Raw genomic sequence first — 19214 nt, 5'->3', positions numbered from 1 at the left:
TAGTGGGAATAACATAATAACCCGTGGAAACTTGAAAACAGAAGGCTCCAGTCTAGAAAGGCAAAAACAGCGGCTAACGGACGACATACACACACCACGTGTCATACAATGAGAAGCCTCATAGCTCTCGAACAGTTGTCGTGCCATGGAGTTTGAGTTTTGGTTTTTCTAGATATAACATCACGTTAAGGTACTAATCCCACATTTCAGTGCAACTCGTGGTTTATACATTTAATGACTGCATGGGTGTATTCATAAATAATAATAAAAATAACCCGTGGCTCGACAGCCCTGGAAGGGTCTTGGCTTATCTCCCGACTGCCAGTCTCCCTCCCACAATCCTACCTAGAGGTGTGGAGACCTTCAATCAGTAATGGGGTGATGTGGGGTCAGCACCTTGAACACACAGCTGTTATAGATTTACTAGACCAAGTTACATTACTCACTCGTAGCTCCCCAATTTCCTCACGATGGTGGGTTGTCACCGGTCCTATACACAGGCTGAAAATCCAGATACTGAACTCGGGTTGACTCAAACCCATGCTATCCCACAGTCGGGAGTCCAAAGCACAGCACCTTAGACCGTACAGTCACGGAGGAGGACTTTGTGGGAATACGTGTCTTATTAGCCTGTAACATACCATCACATTTTGTTCAGGACTTCAATTTAGAGTGCAATGTATTCCTTCCATTATGAGTATTATCAGAACTCGTATTGTTCAAATATGTCACCAAATTGCTTCTTTCATCTGATAACCGTTTTTGATTCATTGGTGACACTTACCACACTGGAATCTTGGTAGTTGATATTTGTACCTGCATTTGGCACACGTGTTTACATTAGAGATATTAGAATGGATTTGATTTTATGCATAACCATCCAATAATAAAGCCTCAATGGCCAGTAGCATCCAAAACTGCAGTCACTACCACACATGCTAATAGTGCAGTTTTTAACAAAAACATCTTCAGCTTGAAGAAATTTCAATTTTTCAAGTAGCCTATCATGTGGTGAAACAAGTACTCTCACATTTGAAGCAATACTGGCACAAATGCCACACTTATTTATTTGCAAATTACTTACATAAAAACGTATGCCCCCTTTAGCTGAAGAATCCAATTTATCACAATCTTTCCTGGAAACATGTTGGAAAGAGCACTTTTACTTACGTGCATGTACTAATTCACAATTATAAGCAGTTTCATCTTTTTTAGAATCTCATCACCAACTATCCTTCCAAATTCTACCACTGTGGAAGATGGCCCATCCCAAATAACATGCTGACTAACACCCATCAGTACATGAGGCATATTTCAACATTTCCACTTCAACCAGTCTAATTCCTATTAGCCTAGTTGTGCGTATAAACTTGGGTTCTTGTGTAACCCTTGGTGCGAGTGGTGTTTGGCTTCATTTGTGGTGGGAGCTATCAAAATTTTGATGTTGAGCCACCATCATGAGGACAATTAGGGAAATACTTTAAAAGATGTACCGGGCTTCTGTCTCAAAACCAGAAAACAGCAATATACTGGCCACACATCACCCAATGAAAAAGCTACTTTGTAGGCCCAGATTTTATTTTATTTATTTTCCAACAGTGTTTAGCTAAAGCATGATACACTGAATTTCATATCAATATTTCAATATAAGGGGAGCAAATATCATGGTAGGGGGTGCAAATACCCCTTTTTCTTAAGGGCCAGTATAATCCTGTGTATGTGAGTACACACACACACCAACATACATATATACAGAATAAAGAAGAACCACTTATATTACAACAGTATAAAATTTTTATTGTGCTGATACAATGGAAGTATATAAATAACTTCACTGACATAGCTATTATATGCGGAAAAAAGATTTTTCTCTCTTTCTCCAAATAAATGATATGTTTAAAAAAGAATAGGTTTTATATTTTTTTATTTATACAATGCAAATATACTAATTCACTGAAATATTTTGGGTTTCTCTCCACATAAATGACATATTTAAAAAAGAAAGCAAAGATACCAAATTTGTATTGACACAGTTTAACCTTTAGCGGCCAGATGGAAAAAGGTTTTCCCAGCACCATGTGGTTAACAATTAATGTGCCATTTCTTCAAAACTACACATGATATTTCAGTTGTCTTTTTTGTTAATTTGTATACATATGAAGGTATGACATATTTGAATTACAAAACAATATACCCATTGTTACTATTATTAACAAGCGGAGTTTGAAAAAGTCCTTTGTTTCCCTCAGAGTATCATGGAATAGATCTACTCAACCACCTGTTTTTGCTGACATATTTCAATTTTACATGTAATAGTGAGAACAAAATAACACTTTAACAATGTGTGGCAACTTAGGAGTCCAGGGGCAAAGGCCCGATTATCAATATTTCCTCAAAATTAAGACTTTTGAAAATGTTGCATTATTTCAGTTTTTTACATTCCAAAACAGGGGGATGGGCATTGCATATCCTCAAAGAGGGGTCTTTTGTCATGCTTCCCTCCAAATTTTGTCCACCCAGAATTCAAAAGGCTGATGCTAGAAGGCTTATTCAACATCAAATTACACAGCAAAATTTCAGACACCCACAATAATTATTTTCCTCTTGCCACAGAAACCATAACAAAATATAAAGCTGTGACCAGAGTCCTGCACTACACGTGAAACAGACCAGTTGCAAGAAATCACTCATAAAATATCATTCAACTTGCACAACAAACTTGCTTGAGCAAGTTTCCTTACCACCTGCCTGGTATTCTAGACCTGTGAGGTACCCATGCTTCTGAGTTAACTGGCAAGTCACAGTGGGTTCTATCAATCAAATGCATGCCCCTCTCTCTAATGTGACATAGTTGCTTTGCTTTGAAACTGTAGTGTTGCCAACTACAGTAGGTTTCCACTACATAGAAAGCAAACTTGAAGCTCCGTAAGCCACAGCGGTCATGAGATTAACAAATGGTGCTACTTTTCCATGCACACACCTCAAAATAGGTTTTCCATAGTGTCTTCCTCCATATGTGTGTCATACACACATTCTCAAAATCCCATTTTGTGAGATTTATTCTTCTCTGCGTTGCCTCAAAGGCCAAGATCACGATCTTGTCAACTACAATCCCAGGTTTGAGTCCTGGCTTGGGCATCAGTGCTATCTTTTGACTCTCCTTTCATCAATTTTATCACATCACCTTTCAACCTCAAGTCGCGATCAGCCTAAAGACATAGAAAAGCGATGTTAGAAAAATACAAAAATCTCGAATGTATCTCAAGTTTTCTAAAATAATATTTTTATGTTGCCTTGTATGAACAACCTTTTTATTTTGCCTCGCTTGACTTATTCGAATGTCATGAACATTTTCCTCCATCCAGGGAAAAATGAAATTAAACATGAAGCTGCTATTCTTGTCCCTATGGAATACATTAATACTAGTTTCTGTAAATGTGGTGTGCATTTCCTGGCACTAAAATGGCTAAATAAATGTATTCTCCTTAAAGGAGCACTTCATGATTTAGGCTACATAAGTAGGCAACATTGACTGCAACTGTCCACATGGTGAAGAATCACATGAAGCAACACACTGCCTGAGGGCTGTTTCCTTCCAGCCAGTTTTGTAAATTAATGTCAAAAGCTCAATGATATCATATCCAAAGATTTGTTGAACACAAAATAACTTTGTCAAATTGAAACTGACATAAATTCTTAGTGATTAAATGGGAAAAAAATGTGTGTGTCCTGCTAAACTGAACTTTTATTAGGTGCATTTGTGCATAAAAGATATTTTTCAAAGTTCTTTAAATGAATGAGTACGAGAATATACAGTGAGAAATAAGAAATCCTTTCACCTTTAACCATGCTATTTACCATTAAATTTAAATACCTTGAAAAGAGCATCTATTTGAAAGTTAGTCTTAGTAGTAACATTCGTGCATTCTGTAACGAAGTGACAAAATTACAGTACTGTGTTAAGAAACAATTCTATTATGTGTAAATTGAGTTATGAAATGTAAACTAGTAGATAAAATGCACAATTTACGAATGCACATTACAAACAATATGTGCATGATTATATATCAAGTTACTGCAATTGTGTTTTTTATAAGTTTGCACAAATAAGAATGTGGTTATATGTATTTTGAAATTTAAACTTGACTTGTTGCATTCTGATTTTCTCTGGAATATAAATCTAAATTGATATAATAAATAGATTGTAAGAGAATCGATGCAAGGTATTTTGATAATTCCAAATGATAGTAAAAGGTAAATTTAAGGTACTAGTGTATAGAAACCATCTTGTTGAAAGTGTTGTGGTGTTGGGACAATTTTACATTGTTTTCTTACGAGTATCCTTTGCGGTTTACTTTTATTATTAAACTTGCACACATGATTTTGTGCATGTTGTTGGTTGGTTCTTCAGGTCCCCAGCTCTTACCCTTGCTTTGTCTACAACCAGCCACCATGTTATATGCGGCCATCTGCAAATTGTTTGGAATGAATTCAGACTCTTTTCAGTCATTGCACAACAGCCATTGTCAATGTATTTACTAAAAACTGCCCTTGAATGGAATGGTGCATGCCTGTGTACTTTGTTCTGTTGCCTGCGATTTTGAGCTTAAGAACTAGTAGTGTCTGTCTGAACAGTTCTCTTTGATTCCCACCATACTTTTGCTATACTGATAGTCTGGCCAGTTTGGAAGAAATCTAGATTCTTGCTAGAGCTTATTTCTTTTTCTTTTAGTTATTTTTTTAATGTCCCTTAATATTTTCATTGCTTTGTTTTCAAGTTCAAGAGATGAATATGGGCAAATTATGATGAAGACTGTACACAAAAATGGACATTCAAGGATCCTACCAGAGCGCAACTTACACCTTACATCAGAAATGTTTATTTCGAAGTGCTGGAGTAAAAAAAATTGCAGACAAGGCACATCAAAACTACCCAGCCCAATAGACTGTGGATGGGAAGAAGAAAATGAGGATGACATGAAGATTGTTCCAGCCATGTCCAGACTACCTTGTCCTTTAGAGACTGTGTTACAGATGATTCCCTGTTGTTGCAAAAAGAGGAAATATTCTGTAGCATGAATTTGCCGAGCACAGAACTGTGTAATTTTTTAACTTTTTAATTATTAACAGAAATGTCTCTGGAAAAACAGATCTGCATGGCTAACATCTTGGATTTCTGACATCATATATATTCTCTGATGCATTTTTCAGCAAAATACCTGGAAATGAAGGAATTCCTCATACCAACAACTTCCCTTCGTGCAATACATCAAAGAACTTACAAATGGACAAAACCACTCCTATAGAAGTTATAATCGATTTTCTTTATTAATGCCAGAAGTGGCACACATCTTGGATTTATGATGTCTTATAGACCATGCTCTACATACGCAATAACTAGCAACGTCTCACCAGTAGTCATTCCTTCCCTTTATTTGCCAGAATGACAAGTAAAGAGTAAATTATTGCTTAGAATACTTGCAAAAAGGGAATGAAATAGTTTCACTGGAAATATCTCCATAACAGTGCGAGATATTAATAAAACTGTAAGAATCTTTTTTGTTCCTTTTTCAATTCTGAACAAAAAATGTTTCTACACCAAATTCTCAAGAAACACTTTTAATGGAGTTACTTTAAATTTAAAAGTTTCTTTTAGTGTGCGAAGCAGCAGCCATCTTGGATTTATCCCACACAAGCCATATGCCACGATTACAGACAAAACACTTGATACTACATGATTGTGTACTACACTAGCAACATATCATCACCAGTAGTAATTTTGTTAATTTCCTTCCTTCATTCAAAAACCCACGGACTATGGAATATTGATAAATGCCCCTGGACTATATGTAGGTTCAATGAAATATTTTTGTGAGAAAAAGATTTTATCTGTTCATTCACATAAATAATATGTTAAAAAAAAAAAAAATCAAAAATGCCTTCTTGTGCCTCCCCAATGGTGTAGTGGTAATGTCAGTGCCTTGTAACCAAGGGGCCCTGGGTTCAATATCCAGTGGAGGCATATAGTGGTTCAGATCCCACTTTAAACTGTAGGTCCAGTTATAATTAGCTTATCTGTGCAAAAGAGTGTACTTAAAACATAACTAAAAAATACTTTGTAAAAATTTTAAGAAAACCTTGCATATAAGTCATATACCTATTAGTTCTGTTGAGAGTCGTGGCTGTAAGATGGTCTGTTCTGGAAGGGACTGAGAAGTTTGAAGTGTTTCTGTAACAACAGGACTTGATGTTCTTAACAAAATTAATTCTTGTTGCCCTGATTGTTGTTCTCCTGTTTGTGTTTCAGAGATAACACCTTCTGCAATAACTTGAGTTACAGCCTGATGCAACACAGTTTGGGCCATGTAGTAACCAACCTGCATTGTCCCATTGTTCATATAAATTAATGATGGAGTATTGAAGGCAGCATTGATAGTTGCAGTATCATTGCTGGATGGTTCAAAAGTCCCCATTGGTGTGATTGTCATAGTGCCAGCATCAATTGTGCCTTCCTGTGTTAATATTCTTGGTTCATCCACACCACTGAATGAAGATGCAAGCTGCAATGTTTGTGGACCTGGTGGTGTAATATGGGAGTTATAACCAATAGATTCTGTGGGTATTTGTGTTGGAAAATCTACTTTGCCATCAAATTTTGCAATATCCCCAAGTAATGCTATATCTGCATCTAATACAATGTTGGCTGAAGTTGATTGATGATTTTTCCGCATGTGAATTTGCAGATTGTCTTTTCTCCTACAAGCATATCCACAAATTTCACAAATGTAAGGCTTCTCATTTGCATGCTTTAGCAAATGGTCACGTAATCGCTTCTTATCTGCATAAAGCTGTCCACAATCTTGGCACTTGTATGGTTTCAAACCAGTGTGTGTTCTTCGATGTCGAGCAATTCCACTGATTGTATGTGAACTGAAAAAAAGACAAAAACTCAGATTTAGTGCACAAATTGTTGTAGGAGGAAAATAACATAAGAAATGCATTAAAAAGGATACTTATTTTTATGTAACTTTTCTCTAAATTCATGTTATTTTGTTTTTATTATTTCAGTACTATTCTCCTTGAAAATCTATTTAAATTAAGTAATTTTGACTTTGAGTGTACACTAAATTTTGTATGCAACACTCTTTTTTACAAATAAAGATTAAAAGTAAATTGTTATGGAAAGAGTAGAACACAATACGTAGTGGTGCAGATCAATATGCATTGATTAAATCCCAACTATTTCCCTTAAAATTGCTGTTATCAAATAATTTCATGTTGAGTAAACAGGAAATACTCCAAGAAAGACCAGTAATTTGTACAACCATGTGTGGACACAGGAAAGATAAAAATGATAAGAACCAAAACCACATGAAAGTATGCTTTGGCCTTGTATTTTCTAGTGTAATGTTACATGAACATCCAAGAAAATGAGGAAAGACAAATCATCATTCAGTAAAAATGGAAAGCAACAGCGAAACTGACAACTGAAAGAAAAAGACTGGAGCTACACACTCATGTTATAGATTTGAATGAAAATGACAGTGTGTGTTTCAATTGGCCCTTCCACTGCAACTGCTTTTTCCAGTACTGCTCACTAACTCACACATAAAAAACTAAAACCTTGTGTTTGGGTGTGTGTGTATATATCACAGGAAAAGAATGAGGAAAAGAGGAGGAAGGGTGGATAAACAAAGATAAGTTAAGTAGGGAACAGTAAACACTTATCAAATACGAAAGATAAACATTGATATTTCGTGGCTTTACTGCATGTTCACTGTAGAGTAGAAGCACAGAATACTGAAGATGGCATCGGTATAGCAGTGTAGCCAGAGCAAAGTGATAGATCACAGGTGTTGATGAAAGGGTACACTTACCCAGTGGCAACTCGTGGATTTTTTGGGTGTAGGAAGTTATGGTAAACAGACAAAGGGAAGTTTTCGAAAGTGCATTCAATTACACAGTCACACGTATCGCTTGTACCTTGTACTAGCCATTGCATTTATAATGTTAGCTGCAGGCTCTCCCTACCTGTCGTGTGTGGATTGAGGACAGCTTTGCCAATACCAACCTCCTGATAAGAGAAAAGTGCTGTTTCATCTCTTAATATATGCTATATGCAATAAAATTATGCTAGGGCCCATTATTATTATTATTATCATTTTCTGATGACTGTAGTAGTTTTAAGTTAAGCAACATTAAGAATTTCGACCATTCAATAAAATGGGTTCAGTAAAGTGCTTGAAAAAAGTTGTAGAATATTCAACGACTGGTAATGGCATTTGTTTGTTTTATTTCTGTCCCCTAACTATCTACCGATTTCCTTTTATAAAATGTTCCTCACTTGTTAAATTGGGGAGGATAACGAAAAGATGAAAACAAGAGGATGGACCAGGACCTGTTAAAGCTTGTCCCTTAATCGGAATACTTAATCTAGTTTGAAACAAGTCCGCTGGATAAGTACAATGAAGATCTAGAGATTTTTTTTTAATGTATGATTTTCCTCAAATCATCTTCATTAGAATTCAATTTCTCTGTTTCCCAGGGACACCTGTTTTTGAGATGATGCTGGATTTTCCCATTATGCCAAACAGAGAGTGCTAGGTGCCAACGAAGTTCAAATTTTGCTAGGTTTAGAACTAATATGCTAGGGTTGGCATCACTGATTGAGGATACCACTGAAGCTTCCTTGCGGTCTCGTAAAACTGGGCAATGCCCCTCCCTTCCTTCCACTGCCCCTCATCCATCTGGCTGTAGAATGACGAGAAACCTTCCTCAGAGGCAGGCAAAAACAGACGGCGTTGTCTTTCGGCAGCAGATCTGGACCGAGCAAGTGATAGCAGATTGACTCTTGACAGTTGAGTAGCAAACCTACATTGTACTCATAATTTTATAATGTGCATTAAACTCTTAAAAAGTACAGAACTGGAAATAAGTATAAATGAACTGTAGGAAGTTCCTCACTTCCTACATGGAGGAATTGCCCCTGCATTTACCAGTGTTTACTGCATGGTTGGTAGTGGGTGACTGAAGTTCAGGAAAAAAGGGAAAAACAATTATTGGTTGGTTACGTTAAGTCTGAGGGGTATAGTGGCATGCATGCCCAATATGTAGGTTCTTTTCCATTGCCTGAGGGAAGACATGTCTGTGCATAGATACACACAAAAACACTTGTTAAAGGTGGTGGTGTGGCTGTTGGTGTGGGTGGTGACACTGAGGTCAGAGTCTTGGGTTGAGGAATGGTGGTTATTGATTCTGAGGTTCAAATGGGTTGAGATTTCACCAAGATTACCACAGATTTGGCAGATGAGGGTGTGTATGAGGTTGGAGGAGTGGCAGGTGCCTGGGATTGTTGCACCTGTGGGATGGGGAATGGCGAGTTTCAGACAAAGATGTTCTTGAGGTTGGGGGGACGACGGAAGAAGACCCTGGGTTTGTCTTGTGCATGCTACATTGAAAATTCACACACATATTTCCAACAACTTTCCCCTTTTTCCAGATTTTGTCATCTGCACTAATAATGCAGTTGTCCTAATGTGTCAGACTTTTGAACCACCCTGTACAGAATATCAAAAACTGAACTATTATTATTTCATGGGTTTAATCTGACACTATTTTTGGTGCCACTGTTGAGTTCTGGGACCTAGAAAACATAGGGTTTGATCCCAACCATGATCACATTGGTGAAAGGATTATTTTTAGACTTCTTGCAGCCATACTGGCCTCCATATTTAATATTAAATGATGAAGTGAGTATTTTAATTTATTATCATCATAAGACAGTTATAAACTGCAAATTGGATGAAAATAAGATGCCATGAATGATAAATAACTGTAATGAAGTAGGGTTCAGGAATAGAATGTTCATCATGACCACCATTTTGATGATGTCATACAAACGAGGGCTTAAAAAGTTGTGGTCTGGGGCATTTTAGGTTCAGAAATGAATGTAGTATCCTCACCCCAGAGTGCATGTTCTCCCCCAGTAGTGAAATATTTTTTGGTACCTCATTCTCCCTTGCTCTCATAGGCCAACACCTCAAGTCATCCTGCCAAAACTACAACCTATGCCTGCACCAAGCCCTAATCAACCATGGCTACCCATCCACCCTAATTATCAAATTGATCACCAGAAGCACCTCCCACACCAGCACCAAACAATCCAAAATCAAATCTCCTGCTCCTATCACCCAATACCACCCTCACCTTATGAAAATCAAACATACCTTCCACACCCTCCTTTCCATCCTTCACAGTGATCCTCACATCAGGGATATACGAGGTGTGGCTAGAAAAAAAAACGGATTGATGTTGCTGTTGACAAAGGGCAAGCGCGTCAAGGTCAAGCGGTGCATGAGTGTATACCGTGACATCCTGCCTATCGACTATGTGATTGCCCTGCATGCACGGCACTCAAGTTCCGCTGTAGCTGGTGAACCGTACATCTGTGCTCCGTCGGAAAAATGTTAAGTGTGAAAGTGGAACAGTGTATCAATGTGAAGTTTCTTATGAAACTCAGAAAATCTGCCACAGAAACTTATGTTTTGTTGAAGGAAGTGTACGGAGATGAGTGTTTATCACGCACTCAATTGTTTGAGTGGTTTCAAAGGTTTAAAGAGGGACGAGAAGTGATCGCGGATGACTCGCATCCTGGACGGCCTTGCACGTCAAAAATTGAATCAAACCTTGCAATTGTCGGTGAATTGATTCGAATTGGGTACCCAAAGTTTAAACTGTCAACAAACATTATTTCATTACAGTGCTGACGAGCCTTCGTGAGAGAGTAGGAAGATGAAGACCTGATTTGTGGAAAAGCAAGTCATGGATTCTTCATCAGGACAATGCTCCTGTCCACACGGCATTGTCAGTAAAGGCTTTTTTGGCCAAGTATGGAATCCCAGTGTTAGAACATCCATCCTATTTGCGGGAAGTTGCTTCGTGTGACTATTTTTTATTCCCAAAGGTCAAATCAGCACTGAAAGGAACCAGATTTACGACCGTAGAATCTGTGAAAAAAAAAAAGAGACAGAGGTCATGAACATGGTTTCAGAAAATGAGTTCCAGAACTGCTTCCAGCAATGGAAGATTCGTATGGAGCGGTATATCGATACTGCAGGGGAGTACTTTGAAGGGGATAATGTTCGTGTTGTACAAAATAACCAATAAAAGATTTTGCAGCAACAGTCCGCTTTTTTTCTAGCCACACCTCGCATATCAAGACAAACCTAGGGTAGTCTTCCATTGCCTCTCCCAACCTCAAGAATATTTTGGTCCATAATACACCAACCCCCACGCCACACTCTCACATCCCACAGGTGCAACAAACCCAGGTGTAAGACCTACTCCATATTCATCACCTCCCCCATTATCCTCCAACCTCATCTGCCAAATCTGTGGTAATCTTGGCGAAACCTCTAACCCCTTGAACCTCAGAACAGGGTTCCCACGTGATCTGAAATGTATTTTCCCCGAGTTTTCCAGAATCTTCATTTTTTCCCCAGAGTACTCAATATACGTACATTACAACAATATTTTAAATTTACTTTACAATAGACTACATTTCCCATTGTAGTCATACCACCCTCACTTTTTTTTGTTATTTAGCATTGCATTTCTGCCACTTTTGGCTAATCACGACAATAAAGACGAGCAATGTTATGACAAAATTGACGAAGAGACATTCACCCATGCCCAGGTCAGGATTCGAACTAGGGACCTCTGGATAATATTATTAGAGATGGGACTGCTTAATTGTCACATTATTGGCATCAGTCTATCAGTAATACTAGCGTTAATTTTACCAATCTGATAAGTAGTCTGTAATTTAGTGTAATATTCTGCCATTTTATTATTCTTATCATACAATTCTTATGTCTTGGTTTTGTAAAGTAAATTCTAAAGGCACAGTTCCTTATTAACACTAGACTACTAACCCATTGTAATTTTTACAAGCTCAATTGCCAGAACTTGCTGTTTTGAACAAAGCATGTTTTCCTGCATGTCCCCTTCCATGTACCTTCCTAACTTTCTTAGAAAGAGTCTATGCCGAGCTACCATGCCGATGAGTCACACTTGTTGACTTGTTGCACACAATTGGGAGGGGGGGGGGGCATCATAAATTTTACAAGTGGGTTAGTGACTACATATATTTTAAACATGCGATCTATGAGGTTTTGTTAGTGCTGCAAGTCCAGGCACTAGGCTAATGAGCTTCTGGTGCCAGAAATCTCAGCCAATAAAATTTTTTGTAGTAGATTATTTTGTGTAGGGTTCATTTGTGTTTGTGATTGTCCTTTAAGTCTCATTGTGTTTGTCCTTTAAGTCATCTCGTCACGATTAGTTGCATGTGGGAGAAAAGCAGCATTAAATAAACAAAGGAAGTCAATGTATCAATAATGGTTGGAGAGGCCCGAGTGCTAATACAAAGAAAATAAAGACTTATAAAAACAAATTACAGTAGGACGTAATATAATTTCAAATTAAAATTCAATTAATAATTATAAAAATACTTTACATTTCGAATATTAGAGAGGATAGTAGTAATGGCAGCATTATATTCCTACGCGTCAGCAAAAATTTGATGGGGCTGGTGTTATGTTACATCCGGTCGTAGCGGGCCACGAGTGGTTTTATTGTTGAGTCAGCAGAACGTGTCTGATCACGTTGAAGACATCGGAAGCGGTGGGGGGAGGGGGTCAATGGATTTGTCACGTTGTTTCTTGATGTATGCTAACCTAACACGTGTGTGTGTGTGTGTCTTTGGAGGAAATGCGCGCGCAACCATTGCGTATGATTCAAAGACATGAAGAAATGATTTAAAGATGGCGCCGAAGGTGTTGTACCCCGAAAGTTTAGCGGCTAAGGTTATTGCTCTGTAAAACAAGAGGCGTCGAGGGTTCGATTCCTGGTAGAGTCAATATTGATTGATTGATAGATTGAGTTAGTTTTTTAAGTCCGTTTTATGCACGGCAAAACTAATCAGGAGTGGATCTACAGTTGAAAAGTGGTGATTCGGACCACTATGTGCCTCCACCGAGTATCGAACCTGGGACCCTTTTGATTACAAGGTGACGATGTCAATATTGAATGGTCTCGATTAGCCTGTGTGTAAATAAAGGCAACAAAATGGTTGAGTTCGAAAATCGAGCTGGGTTAGTGGTTAATGTTGTCATATGGCAATGAAGAGGTCGCGGGTTCGATTCTCTAGGTAGTTAAATTAGGTCAATTGTTTAATCCCGCCATTATAGGTTCCGATTAGTCCATCTGTGCATAAATAGTGTTTGAATAAAATCAATATGGCGGCTTTGGGGTAGTGGTTAATGTTGTCGCCTGGTAATGAAGAGGTCGCGGGTTCGATTTTCTAGGTAGTTAAATGAGGCCAATTGTTTTGTCCCGCCATTATAGGTCCCGATTAGTCCATCTGTGCATAAATAGTATTTGAATAAAATCAATATGGCGGCCGCGTTTTGTGTTTAGCGGCGGCGGCGACCGGGGCGCGGCGCGGGGCGGCGCTGCGCGGCGCGGGGGTTGTTTTTTTTATTCCGCGAGATGTTTTAATCAAGTGGTTGAGGGTTCGATTCCCAATGTTGGTGAAAATTGGATATTCAATTGTATTTGTTTAAAAGTTCCGATTAGCTTTTTGTGCACAAAGAGAAAATGAACTAATTGGAAATAGGATGTTTATGCTGTAATGAAAAGGTCCCGGGTTCGATTCACAATGTTAAATTGACTGATAATGATGTTTTTTTTTTAAAAAAAAAAAGAAGTGTGTTGAGTCCCCATTAGTATTTAGGCAGGAACAGATATTAAAAATCAAAACAAAATGCCTTTTGATTACAACGCAAAGACTTTACCGCTAATGTATAAAGATAAATTAGAATCTGTTGTTTTGCCGTGTGGGGCCCCCAGTACCGATTAGCTTAAATGCATAAAGAGTAGGTAAAATAAGCAAGATGGCCGTCACTATTGTTTTGTGATCAAAGAGGAGTCACAGGTTCGATTCAATCAAAGGAGGCAAGATTCTATGTTTCAATTCCATGTAAAAGTCTAAAGTTATATTTCGATTAACCTCAATGCATAAAGAGGAATTAAACAAAAACAAGCAAAATGGCGACAGATGTGATAAAAGAAAAATTGAATTAGTTTTTTATAGTGACAAGAAAAAATAGCGAATCATTGTTAGAAATAGAATGAAAATAAAGATACTTGCCTTTGCGTGTCCAGCGCTGTGCAGAAAAGCTCTCATGCTTTATCTCCGACAAGTCCACAATACACATTTTTTTTTATTGTATAGTTAATTATTAATGTTGTTATTAACACAGATTCTTACCAGTGTGAAGAAAAGCTCTCATGCTTTATCTCCGACAAATTCACAATACACACTTTTTCATTATATAGTTAATTATTAATGTTGTTATTAACACCGAGTTTTACCAGTGTGAAGAAAAGCTCTCATGCTTTATCTTCGACAAGTCCACAATACACACTTTTTCATTATATAGTTAATTATTAATGTTGTTATTAACGATTGTTACCAGTAAAAATATAAACCATGAGGATATTTAAAAGGGTGATAAGTGAAAAAAAGCCAAGACATATATTTTATCCCTGTTTATTACCAATATTTACAAAATTCCAAAGAGCCGCACACACACACACACACACACATACATATGTAAAATGTTTATATTGTGTCACCAGTTTATCAGCATGTTATTTAACAAGTTTTTATTCTTCAAGTTTGTTCACTCACCCACATAAGGAATTGTGTCACTATCATATCCATTTTCTGCTGCAACCACTGAATTAAAATGTTTCACTATTTTTTCCACAAGCATGTTCTCGCAAAAAACAAACACTTCTTTGGAAAGTCTTTTTCCGTCGATGTTTTGTATAGACAAAGGCTCAGGTTTTGTACATCCATGTAGATGGGAAAGCACAAACTTCTCCTTATTGCATGCATGGACAGGGGAAATATCTGTGCAACCGAAACATTGTTCGCGAAGGTCGAGAATGCAAGATTCCACACAGTTTCCAAAATATGATTTCAGATACGGCGACACTGTTTCACACATAACTTTCGCATGCTCGATGCACACAAATATCTTCATAAAGTTCCGCCACGAACTTTCTGCGATGAACACTATCTCCAGGGAACCGTAAGCTGGTTTCTTCCTTATAATGATCTGACGGCGATTGTACAGTGTGGTTATCAGCAATTCATGTTGCTCACTTAGTGGGTAGGAAACATGAGGCTGCTCACCTGGAATAGCGATGTAATTGTCGATTACTGGAAACAATTCCTGAAGAGCGTGCCATTCCTGCAACTGTAGTTCAACACCGGCCGCCCCGCTTCTGTGTAGCCTGACCACAGGTTGGAAATCCAGATGAGAGGAAAGTCCGATTGAGATAACTTTTGTTTTCGAAGCATTCAAATAGTAGACGTGATCAAATAATATCGACTGGCGTATAAGACTAGTTACTTGTTTTTGTTCTTCAGGTAAATGCTGATCGCTCTCTTTCTGAAGAACCCCTTTGAAATTAGTGTACGGTTGAAATCTTTTTTTCAGCGGCATCGAAATAGAGGATTCCATGACTAAGAACTGCGAGATACTGCATGTCGCAGCGTGCAGGTATACATTTGAAGAAATGCGTGGGTGTGTTTTTGAGACGCATGCGCGCGTAGCAAACCAAGCATGTGCTGGACAAAAAAGGTGGAGGGGGGGGGGGGGGGCGGGGCATTGCAAAGATCAATGGTGAGAGAAAAATCAGCAGAATATCATAAACGTCATATTGAGGAAATATTGGATAACAAATATTAATTAATTTAATTAAAGCATCAACCGCATTGTCGATCTGAAATTAGGTTTATAGACAGGGGGCAAAATGGAAAATATCGACGATGTTCTAGTATTGGATTGTTTCTGTATTTCCATCGGTATAATCCTCCACCACATTTGAAGCATACTGTTTTATCCTCTTTTTGAATGTAAAATAATCCTGCTTCGGACAGAGCTTCTACAAACGGGAATTCTTTTGATTGCCAGTTTCTGAAAGAGGACAATCTAGCATTGAAAGATCCCATCTCTGGATATTGCGTCATTGTTCTGTAAAGACACAAAACAAAATAAATATTATAAGTAAGCTGTTGTAAACTGTAACGCTACAAAATTATTAATATACTATTAGGACTATATGTAACTTGTATAAAATTTCAAACAGTATTTACTGTCAATATTTTCTAGTATACGTACCGAGTATTATAAATTTAATTTACGAGTCAGCAAATAAGTTGTTATAATATTGTCGTTTTTTATCGGTACTGGGAATAAAATTTGAAATTTATGCATGGGTTTACCAGAGGCTCTATGGAATAAATACAGAAAACAGTAATGCCCACAGTACACAGACCCGTAACTTTGTATCTGATGAGTGTTGTACGTATAGAATTTAGAGTTATTTTCCAAAAATCGCAAATGGTTATGCACATGTGGAGGTTTTCCGTAACTATCAAAAAATTCCCCCCGGGAGTTACTGTCTATGTAAATTGCTACCCAGTGCTTCCCGGGGCTATCTTTGGGATCTGTATTTACAATCAACGCTGCTGGTAGTTCCACATGTACAGGTAATTCATTAGCTGCGAAAACCCCAACATGATGATTGTCAAAGACTCTATTTGATATTAACCCGTGAAGCAAATTTAAAGTCGACAGCATTGCTGGACACTAAATAGTAATATTGTGCAACTCACCTTTTTATACTTCAAAGTAGACGGTACACGTCACAGTAGATTCCAGAACCAATTTGATCTGGGCCACCAAGCTGTTTATCGTTGTTGAAACAATGGAGAGCTATCTAACACAACGCTGATGCTCGGAATATGTAGGCGGGGTTTACAAACGCGCATGCGTACAATGCTATCTGGCATTTGTTGTGCTGTTGTAAAATGAATTTTGTACTATAAGAAAATTGTCTGTATGTGTGTGTGTGTATATATATATATATATATATACAGACACACACGCATATTTATTTATTGATAAAGTGTATATATATATATATATAATACAATACAATATAATATATATATATATGTAATCTGAAGATACAACATATCAGTAAAATCTAACAACTAGAAAAATATTCATAACATTCGACTTTTATATTATATGTAATTTAAAACATTCTTCACAGTTTGAGAAATGGAGTGCTTGTGGAAACACCCGTTCTCTGCAATATTGGCTGGTCCATCAGGATGTGGAAAGACATATTTTGTGAAGCATTTTCTCCAGTGTTTACCCCAAATGGTAAATGTAAAATTCAACAATATTTTGGTGTGCTACGGGGAATGGCAATCTGCATACAATGATTTCCCTGGTTTTGTACAATTTCGGGAAGGAATGCCTAATATTGACCAATTTGTGCCAAATTCTGGACCTCATCTTATTATTATCGATGATCAGATGAGGGAATGCGATCAAAGAGTCACAGATTTATTTACAAAAGGGTGTCATCATCGTGATATTAGTCTTTTCTTTATCACTCAAAATCTATTCCATCAGGGAAAAGGGAATAGGGATATATCTTTAAATAGTCATTATATTGTATGCTTCAAAAATCCAAGAGACAGAGCCCAAATTAATTATTTATCTAGACAAGTATACCCGGAGAATCCAAATTTTATAAAAGATGCATATTACAATGCCACCGCTGAACCCCATGGATATTTGCTGTTTGATCTGAAGCAGAACACTCCGGAAGAAGTACGTTTTCGGTCGCGGATATTTCCCGACGATGATATCAATTATGTATATATTCCTACAAAAAAAGCAAGCATAATCACTAGTCGTTTATTCTGTCATCATGGCTCCAAGAGTGAAACACGCTAAAGTGCTCCAAGTTTTGTCGGATGCTAAACCAGCTCTTCGCACAGCGATATTACAAGCTGCTGATTCTTCCTTAGTTAATTCAATCTGTGAGTGTTGTTACAATGTTCTAAAAGGGAATGTTCCTCTTTCAACACCTCAGAAAACAAGATTGAGCCGGTACAAGAAGGTGATACGTAATCTCTCTGCCAAAGGACACTCTACAAAGCAGAAGAAACAGATACTAGTGCAACACGGAGGATTTTTACCTGCGTTATTAGCCCCTTTAATAGGAGGTGTGTTATCAAGTTTATTTAAGTGAAAAAAAAATCTGAACATGGAGCATGCCAAAAAAATGGTTATAATACCTCAAGAATTTATGGATAACATGAGACATCCTGTTATGTCTGCACCGTCTACATCCTTATCGCAATTGGATCAGGATATGCAAGTAATTTTGAATCTCAAAGGTCTTTCGGATGATGAAAAATGGAATCGTTACAGTATTGTGCTCCAAAAATTTCTGTCTATTACTCGAAAACAAAGAGAACCTGTGTCGCTACCGATTACAGAATCTACTGAGAAGTTGACTGATATGAAAGAAGAAATTCTAGCTGCTACACCTAGCATGTATCGTAGAAAAGCCGAACTGTTGTATGAACGTCTTTTACATAATAGTAATATTGATTGGGATAAATATGGGGCAGTTTTTATTAACAATAATAAAATTGAAGGCTCAAATATTGTCGATCTAGTATCGGATATAATTCGACCACGAAAAACAAGCAATCCTGTTGGGTGGCAACTATTCAATAGAGCTCTGGCGTTATCTAATATTCCTCAAGAATATATAGGTAACCCCCGGAGACAGGAGTTTATTCAACAGATTGTTTTTGGCAACCCCGGACGCCATGTTCCGCTGTCCGGAGCTAACCAAGAAGAGGCACAAGAATTAACAGAAGCAGAAGAAGAAGAAGAAGAAAAGGAACCAATTTCTTTTGTATCATCATTTCCAGGGCACAAACGTAAACGTACTGTTCCAGTTTGGTCAAGATACAAACCATGAGCGAAAAAATATTAGAGAATATCTGGTACAATCCATCTCATCCAGCATCCTATTCTACAGCTTCAACACTATGGAAAGCTGTAAAAAAATCCATACCATTGTCAACAATCAAACATTGGTTGACAAAGCAAACTGCATACACTTTGCATAGACCTGTAAAGCGTCGATTTCCGAGAAACTTTTATTTTGTGCATAATATCGATGACCAATGGCAGGCTGACTTGAATGACATGCAGAGTTTGCGGAATCACAACAAAGGGTACAGATATATACTCACAGTTATC

At 37.6% G+C, this 19214-nt stretch overlaps 1 protein-coding gene across 1 annotated transcript in view; it reads right to left on the bottom strand.

Moving 5' to 3' along the window:
* Positions 1-1806: 1806 nt before the first annotated feature.
* The window catches only part of LOC145984116 (uncharacterized), a 64448-nt gene continuing 47040 nt past the window's right edge, over positions 1807-19214 (bottom strand). Inside the window, exon 5 of the mRNA XM_083117550.1 lies at positions 1807-6930. Within this exon, the coding sequence (XP_082973676.1) occupies positions 6150-6930 (781 nt within the window). The 3' untranslated portion in view covers positions 1807-6149. The remainder of the gene's footprint in view (positions 6931-19214) is intronic.

The sequence above is a fragment of the Lepisma saccharinum genome, chromosome 2 (assembly GCF_977018435.1).
Source record: "Lepisma saccharinum chromosome 2, izLepSacc3.1, whole genome shotgun sequence".
NCBI classification, from domain to species: Eukaryota; Metazoa; Arthropoda; class Insecta; order Zygentoma; family Lepismatidae; genus Lepisma; species Lepisma saccharinum.
The sequence above is the reverse complement of the archived record's forward strand: the minus strand, read 5'-3'. Positions and strand labels throughout refer to the sequence as shown.